At 45.2% G+C, this 8,582-nt stretch overlaps 1 protein-coding gene across 1 annotated transcript in view; it reads right to left on the bottom strand.

Moving 5' to 3' along the window:
* Positions 1-1,399: 1,399 nt before the first annotated feature.
* CYYR1 (cysteine and tyrosine rich 1) overlaps positions 1,400-8,582 on the bottom strand; it is a 31,461-nt gene continuing 24,278 nt past the window's right edge. The window contains exons 3-4 of the mRNA XM_014267117.3: positions 7,911-8,068; positions 1,400-4,007 (exon numbers count right to left, since the gene is read on the bottom strand). Of these exons, the coding sequence (XP_014122592.2) occupies positions 3,874-4,007; positions 7,911-8,068 (292 nt within the window). The 3' untranslated portion in view covers positions 1,400-3,873. The remainder of the gene's footprint in view (positions 4,008-7,910; positions 8,069-8,582) is intronic.

The raw sequence follows: 8,582 nt of genomic DNA, 5'->3' as shown, positions 1-8,582 counted from the left end.
TCACTTCCCATAAAGCCAAGATCTAAGCTCTCAATCGGCCTCTTTTATTTTCCTTATTTGTGTCAGAAGGAACCCCATCCCAGCTTACCACTTTTGAAGATCAGGCTTCAAAAGGAACTGTTTGCAGCAGCTAGAGACAGAACAAACATAGGTTGGGCTCCTGATCTCTTTTTAAATATCCATGACAGGTGTGGAAGGTATGGGAACATCAAGATGCACTCTTCTGGCTTCAAAGATAAGCATCAATAAACTTCCATGTGTATGTTGTGACTTTTCCCACGATTCCTGATCAATGCGTCAATATTACCTTTCTGAAATATTCCAGTCGTTGGGACTCAGCATTCCCTTTCTGCACCACATCACCAGTCAGTTTGTCTGCAAACTCACAGAAGCTAACCAAAATTAGGCTCAACTATGAACACCAGCAACCAAAGGGGAATGTGGATTTTAACTTTAGATTTTTCAGTGGCAGTCAGTATTGACTCCTGCCAATCTGTCCCACTGCCATGTCTCCCATTCATTTTGCCATCCTATGGGTGCCACACACCAACCTAGCAGAACCAGGGAGCAGCCACTGGTACAGTGGGGAAGACTCATGGCTGGGGAGAGGGAGACCACTCCAGTAGGGAAGGCTTCCTCAACAGCCCTAGTTTGATTGTATTACATAGCAAGACCTGCTGAAAATTTGTTTTATTCTCACAGTCTCCCAGATACACCAGGTGAAGGCAACAACCAGGAACCATTTATAACTCACTACAGCCTCTTGAAGATGAAGGTGAATATACTGCAATAGCATAGCTGTGTATCTTACACAAAGGTCCAGAGTCTGTTGTTAAGAAGCCTCTTATGGTTTATCTCAAGGTTCATTATGTGCACACACCTATCAGCTGATTTCCCAAGCCTGAATCAGTGTGATCTCTGCCAGGACCCTGCTCCAGTGTGGGTTCCCTCTCATAGGAGAAACTTCTCCAACTTGAGTTTCACCATGGGACACAGTTCTTAATCAACTGCTCCAGTGTGGGTCCCTGCTTAAGTATGAACACCCCATGGAGTCACAGCTACCTTCAAGAATGCCCCTGCACAGGCATGGGATCCTCCAGGGGCTACAGGTGATCTCTGCTCAATCATGGACTTCAGTGGTCTACAAAGGCACAGCTGCCTAACCATGGGCTCCAGGGCAATCTCAGCTCTGGTGCCTCGACTCGAACACCGGCCCTTTTCCCTGGCAAACAAAACTCACCAGCTCAGGTTCCCAATGGCAGATTGCAGGAGGCACTTGGCACTGTCAAACCAACTGAAGATGGCACTGGTGCCTGCTTGGTTCTGAGAAGCATCCTGCGCAATGTGGAATTCCAGCAGGCAGCCGGCCCTTTTGGGCCTCAGGCCCCTGAACAACTGATCAGGCCTTTTCCCCAGGAAACAAAACTCACCAGCCCAGGTTCCTGGTGTCAGTTTGCAGAAGGCACTTGGCACTGCGAAACCAGCTCGAGCTGGCACAGGAGGTGGCGAGGCTCTGGGAGCCATCCTGTGCAATGCGGAATTCCAGCACACAGCTGGCCATTTTTGGCCACAGGACCCTGAACATGAATGCCAGCCCTTTCCCCAGGGAAACAAAACAAGGCAGTAAACCCAGGCCTGGGCTATGGCTCATTCCAAGGAAAAAGCTGTGGAGGGAGCCATGTTGTGGCAGCTTTGTGTTGCCCTTGGGATACCTTTTGCAGCTGCAGTGTGCCTGGAGCTCTGGGCTTTGTGGTTTCCAGTACCCTAGCAGATGATCGGCCACTCAGGGCCACAGACCCCTGGAAAACAACACCCTTTTCCATGGGAAACAAAACTCAGCAGCCCAGGTTCCTGGTGTCACTTTACAAGTGGCAAACCGGTGGGGTGGTGAGTTTTAGTGTCCTGGATTTCTCCATTATAAAGCTGCCAGCCTCTGACCCTAGCCACAATGACTCCTCTGCTCCTAGAACTCACAGCCTTTGCACCAGCAATGTCTTACCCAACCCACTCTGTCACCGCTGGCCCTTTTCAAATGCATTCCACTGCAGTCCTAAAACTCTGCATTTTCATCAAGCAAACACCTGAGACACAGCTCAGTTTTCCTCTAACTGGGTCACAATTGCCTTGGTACCTTGGGGACTCAGTGTGGCCAACGGCCACAACACAGATCTTCTGAACTTACACTGGCAGGGACTGAGCCCATTTGCACTTTCAAGTGGAGTTTCAAGGGGGTAAGTTTAGTCGGCCTGGAAAGGACAAATACAACTGCAAAATCTGAGCAAGAACAGTCAGTAAGGTCTTGTTTCAAGAATGTCTCTGAATAAATTTTATGCTCAGTTAAATGTTGCTTCAGTTCTTCCCTGAATCAGGACTGAATACCAGAACCACCAGACTTCAGGGAGCATGAGAGGTTGATTTCACTGGGATACAGTATCTTCTTTTTTGCAAGTTGCTTTTTTATTTGTTGCTACATCAATACACTTGAAAAGAAGAGAAAGGCTACACTGGAAAACATTTAAATGCATTCTGATCTCTGTGAACCAGCAGTACCCTGCAGCTGATGCCACAGCTGTAACATTCTCAAACTGCTCAGACACCCAACTCAAACCGAGAGGATTCAGCACTTTTGAATTCTTGAAGAGACCCACTCTTTGTGGTTTGCATATAAATCTGAGAAAAATAATAATCTTAACACTGAAAGATGATGCTTTAGGTAATGGAATATGGTATTTGGAAGTCAAATAGCTGCTGCAGAATTACAGTTACCTGCATAAGTACATGGAATATTTTACATCATGAAGATCTGGACTGCATATAGTGGAGAATAAGTACGTTTGAACAATATGCATGGCAAATGTAAAAATATTACTTGATGACCTGCAGTTTTAAATTGCCCAAGACACATTCAAAAGTAATCTCAGTCTCCACTCTCATCTCTTTGCTATGTCTGGAATATCCTCATTACTGGCAAATAAAATTTTAAACCCCTGGCTTTATGCAATTTGTGATGTCAAATCTATGACATTTTAATATTTGTTTTGTATTTTTTTCTCCCATTTGTGAGTTCTGCTGATTCAGTATTTTTATACAAAAGTCAAAATATCATTTGCTGGTGTAAAAGGCATTTTAGCATATTTTCAATGTATAGAGGTTTTAAGTCCAGGTAAAAATAGATCAGCTATAAATTAGTGTATTTCACATACAAGAATTATCCTTATGTTAATATCTCTGTTCATAAACTAGTCACAAACTGCTTAAAAAGAGGCACTTAAAAAAATCTGCACTTGGCCAAAACTAATACCCATAAGTTTTTAATTACTAGAAAACTCTACCAGCCCTTCTCCTTGTAACATGGTTATCAGACCAATAGGCATAGTGATCATTGGGTATTATCAGCTGGAAGTAGAAAACAGTTTCAATCTTTCTTGTTGCTTATCCCCCTCGTTTCAAGGAAAGGCACAGTGGTTACCTCAAGGCAACAGTTGATGCTTTCCTCCAGAATAAGCCCCACACTCTCTTGTGCTTTTGAAACAGTTTGTTGAACTGTTTGCACCATTTGCACATTCCTATGTGGGAAAACCCCCACTCCTGCTGCAGGTGAAGCTAAGAACTGGTGTTAAGCACTCTCATCTGACACTAACTTTTAGGCACTGTTTCTTTGGTCATATGTTGTTTAATCAGGAAACATGCTGGTCCAAAGTGGACAGTATTTTCATTCATCCTGAGCATTGGCAACCTTTCCAGTTCTATTGCAACACGTGGCCACATGTGTTGATGCAGAACCCAATCCTATTTGTCCCTGAGCCAACAGCATTGTCCCAGCAGTGCTGGCTGTTTCAAGAGGCAGTCAATATCCATGTGAAGCCATGTTAATCATTTCCCTGAATAGCCAGGGTATGGAGGGGGTGGGGGATACTGTATCACAGTCTGTGGGGCTGCAGTATAACGTGGAGGTAGGTCAGCTGGGTGCTCCATCTCATGTTCATAACTGTATGGTGGTGGAGCCACTGAAATGGGAGAAAAAAGAACACAGAGTTAAAAAACTGTTTTTCAGATGCAGCCTCCAAGTATTTTCTTGATGATATCCAGACTTGCATGCAACTGATATAAAACCTCCTGGCAATTCATTCATTTTTTTTTCAGGCTGCCATTATACAGTCAATTTATATCAAAGTGAGTCATTGTTTATTGCCCTTTACTTCCCTCCTTAGCTGTGTGCCTACCAACAGGCTGTGCCAGTAACAGTGTCTGAGTGCCTATATGGCAGATGATACAAGGAAAATGTGGTAGAGCTAAACATTTTTGGGGGGGAAAGGCTGACTTTATCAGATCCACTCCCTTCCACCTCCTTCAGCAGCAACAGGGATTTATGTCATGTCAAAATGAAGCAGTCAGGGTTCTTGATCTCCACAGACACCTCAAACTCCCTCTGGATCTCCAGGTGCCAAACCATGGCAAACACAGCAGCACCACACTTACCAAGGCAAGACATCTTAGCATGGCTTGGGCTGAGAAAGAACAAAGCTTTCACCTTGCTCACACCAATGGGGACATCTGAGGAGAGCCCAGCCTTCATAAAGTGGATTAGGCATTTAGGAGGCAACAAAAATTCTCAGAAGTGGCTGCAAACCTGTTCTCAATTACTTCTAATAACATTAAAGAAAAAGGATTCATTCACTGACAAAAAAGTGAATGCTGCAGAATGATAGCAGGTAAGAACTAAAGGCTCTGTGTCAGCATCCAAATAGAATATTCTCTACAAATTTTAAGGTCCAGAGTCTGCTCATTTCTCCGTTTCTGTCACCGCAGATGCTCTCCTGTCCCCTCCATAGATGTCTCAGGCAGACTGGCAATAAGACAGTACTAGCAAAGAGTGGAAACAGAAACCATGGATGTTTGTGATGGGGGAAGAGATTCAAATCCCACTGTGCCATGAAAAGCATGCTCTGCCCTCTTGAACACTGCACTGCTGCTGTGGCTGAGGCAGAAGCAAGAGCATCCTCACACTTGCTGTTCCTGTCCAAAGCAGGTAATGGCAGGGGTAGTGTTGGTCACAAGCCATGCAGCCAAACCAGGTCAGTCATTATTCCAGAAGTGTTCATGACAGCAGGGAACACAGAAAACATTTCCAAGCTTCCCCATCCTCCAAAACCTGCTGCTGAGAGGAAGGGCTGCTCACACTGATGCTTCAACTAGAGGCCTTGAGGTGTAGACTCAAACTGCCTAGAGACTGAGAGGTAAGAGTGTGTCATTGCCAGAGCAGAACTGGGGAAGAAAAGGTTACAGCCCTGGAATTTTCATTTTGCTGTTGTTTTTACAGCTTGCAGCAACTATTTGTTTTTGAAGTAGCTCTTCAACAATTCATGGTTGAGAATATTGCCATTTCCTTTCATACTCATCTCTGTACACAAAATAATGTTGAAATTATAAGGATGATCACAGATGCTTTCAATCTAACTGGAAACAAATACTGTGAGGGAGAAAACAGACATTAGAGATGGTATAACAAAGGAACACATAGAAAGTATTGTATAGCTTGTTGATAAGTATATATAATGCACCTCAGGTTCTCTGCAACCTTGCAAAAGGAGGGAATATAAAAGCAAGGATCTCTAGGAGTGAGATGACAAGACTTCATGCATGGAACCTCTGTGTTTTATTACAATGAACTCCCAAAGTTATCCCAAGGCAATTGCTCCTAAATCTGTAATTAACAATGTCACTGAATTGCATAAACACCATTATGCTGCATTCAGGCTCTGCTTTTCTCTTCAACAATGTGGCCATTTTCATATGGTAGATGTGGAATTGAGGCAAATAAGCCTTGCAGACCCCAGCTGGCTTGGTGCCACCTCCTTTGGCTCTCCTAGAGTGGTGCAAGTTGACAAGTGTGGTGCAGTGGGTGACTCTACACCAAGCTGGCTCATACACAGCCATATGTACCAGCTCACACTCACTCTGGGCACAACTGCATTGCCCCAGAGGCACGAGGGGTCCCTACTGTCCCCTGGGACGCTGCAGACCCTGTGACACCTCTGCCTTAGACCCTGTGCCTTCCTGCTGCTGCCTGCACCTCAAAAAAATTACATCACAACAATTCTAACTCATGGAGAAGCTTGCACTGAGCAGGCTGAACACTCAGCTAACTTTGACTAAGGCACAAACAGGTACCTCAGCACCATGTCCCCACCTGGGGCTGGGGGAAGGGGGTAGAACTAGGTGATCTCTAAGGTCCACCCCAACCCAGTGCATTCTATGATTTTATAACCCTTGTTCAAATTTCTATTCCAAATTTCAGTTCAGGCATGATGCCAGATAGATAGAGATTGAGCACTGCACCCTTGCCAGCAGTCCCTCCTGCTGGGACATGCAGTACAGAACACCCTGCAGAGATGTCCATGTCCTTTTGTAGAAACCAGCTGAGATCCTGCAGCACCCAGCAGTGCTTGTGAGCTTTGGGCAAAAACCAGTCAGCTCAGGTTGCATTAGACTCCACATCAACACTCAAAGCCTAAGCTCCATAGACCTTATTGTGCAGGTTTTCCCCCTTCTGTGATATGCCTGGCCTCCATTATATTGGACAATGCAAAGGAGCGAGCTGCACATGAACAAGAACAAATACAAAAACCAGAACACTAAAGATGAACAACTGATCTACTCCCCCTCTGGCATGGGGAGATGTTTTGTCCTGTAAAGTGCAGCACTGCCCTGAGCAAGGACTTGACACACTGCTGCAGGCACTGTGAGCCACCCACCTGCGAAGTGTGTCCCCTGGCCAGATCTCCTTAGCCCACCCAGCAGCTGAACAAGCCCTCCCAGACAGAGCTGTGCTGCCAGACTCTGCATGCTGAGCTACCCTGCCTTTCTCTGCAGGAGCTGTGCTCTTCCCCTCCAGACTGAGAAGAGCCTCCTGCTGTAGTCACATTCCCCATTTACTTTGTGTCAGAGACTGAAATAGTTCATGCCTCAAACACTGATATATAAAAGAGTTTTGCCCATTATAACAAAAACTGTATAAAACAAGCTCTAACCAAAGAAGCCTCCCTGAAGATACCAGACTGAAACTTTAGACTGGAAGCTAAATCACCTAGATAAGATGCTATTGTTCAATCATCTCAGGCCTAGGGAAAAACAAAGAAGGCTGAGGGAATGTATCCCCAAGAAAGCCAAATCCAGCAGAGATTCTTCCCTGGCTGAGTTTGGGGTGAGGGAGACCACAGCAGCCAAGTTTCCTCTCCCCAAAACGAGGAGAGGCAGGAGTTTTTGGGTGTAACCTCTGGTCAGAGGCAGTGAACACCCATCCTCCCTTACACAAACCAGCCCAGCTGCGGAACCCCCAACCCCACAGGTGACATCCATGGGACATTCACGTGAGAGGCAGCTGAGGGAGTGCCATAATCCATCAAAGGCCCCCTGAAGTGCCCCCGCCACAGTCATTCCTGAAGCCTGGCACCACAGGACAGCACATGATGCAATGAACCCAGAGTCTGTTGTAAGGGACAATGGCAAACTCCCCCCTGCCCCAGGGAGGTTTTCCTACCTGGCCTGAGCCATATAATCCCATTGTATTCTATACTTTTCAGGGGGACCATCATCACCAAGAAGACCAGCTGGAGTGGATCGATGGAACTCGCTGGGATCCATGGAGTGGCGATATTTTCCTTATTCTGTCTCTATCAGCTACCTTTCTGTCCCCCCACCTATTTTCTATTTCTTTCTTTCTCTCTCATGTCAGACCAAACCCATACTATTGTCACTGGCATATGGTCTCGTTTGCATCTTAATTTGGGCAGAGGCATTTCTAAGAATTCTAATAACCAGATCATGAGTGTGGAGCTGTAACTCTCCAAGGACAACACTCCTGCCATGACCACGGGCACTCTGGCAGGGCTGTCCCTTTGGTTCCTCACCTGGGTACGTGTTGATGGTGTTGACGTGCGTTGCTCGGATGACCCCGACTCGAGTCTCACGGGTGCTTTTCACGCACATGCAGATACAGATGGCAATCCCAGCAAGCACTCCCATCATAAATACTATGCCAAAAACAATTCCAGCCATCGCTGTGCCTCTGCAAGGGGAATGCAGACATGCAGTCAGACTCAGACAAATAATGTTTACAAAGCAAAATTATTTTCTCAAGAGCAGCCTCTATGTGGGAAAAACCGCATTTTAATTACTGAAAAGGCCTCAAATCTTGATCCAACAAAAGGCATGATCCATCAAGGCATGTGAATATGAAAAATGAAAGACATCTGAAAAGAAAATGAGAAATTCTTTCAAAGTCACCTTTGCAATTGTGTCAGATCACTCTGCTGATTTATTATATATTAAATCCTCCTGTTTTAGGACCATCTAAATTTATCTACTTTTTCTTACATTATGAGGAATAATTCCTTCCTTTTCCCCTCATCATGTAAGATGTCTTTTTTTCTGAAAGGCATTGGTGTGGGGTTGTGAGGTCCCCAGGATGAGGTGAGAGATGAGAATTTGACTCCATGTTCTCAGAAGGCTGCTTCATTATTTTATGATATTATATTAAAAGAAATGATACACTAAAACTATGCTAAAGAAAGAGAAAGGAG

This window comes from Zonotrichia albicollis, chromosome 2 (genome assembly GCF_047830755.1).
Source record: "Zonotrichia albicollis isolate bZonAlb1 chromosome 2, bZonAlb1.hap1, whole genome shotgun sequence".
Lineage (NCBI taxonomy): Eukaryota > Metazoa > Chordata > Aves > Passeriformes > Passerellidae > Zonotrichia > Zonotrichia albicollis.
Note: the sequence above shows the minus strand (reverse complement) of the source record. Positions and strands in the feature narration are given on the sequence as shown.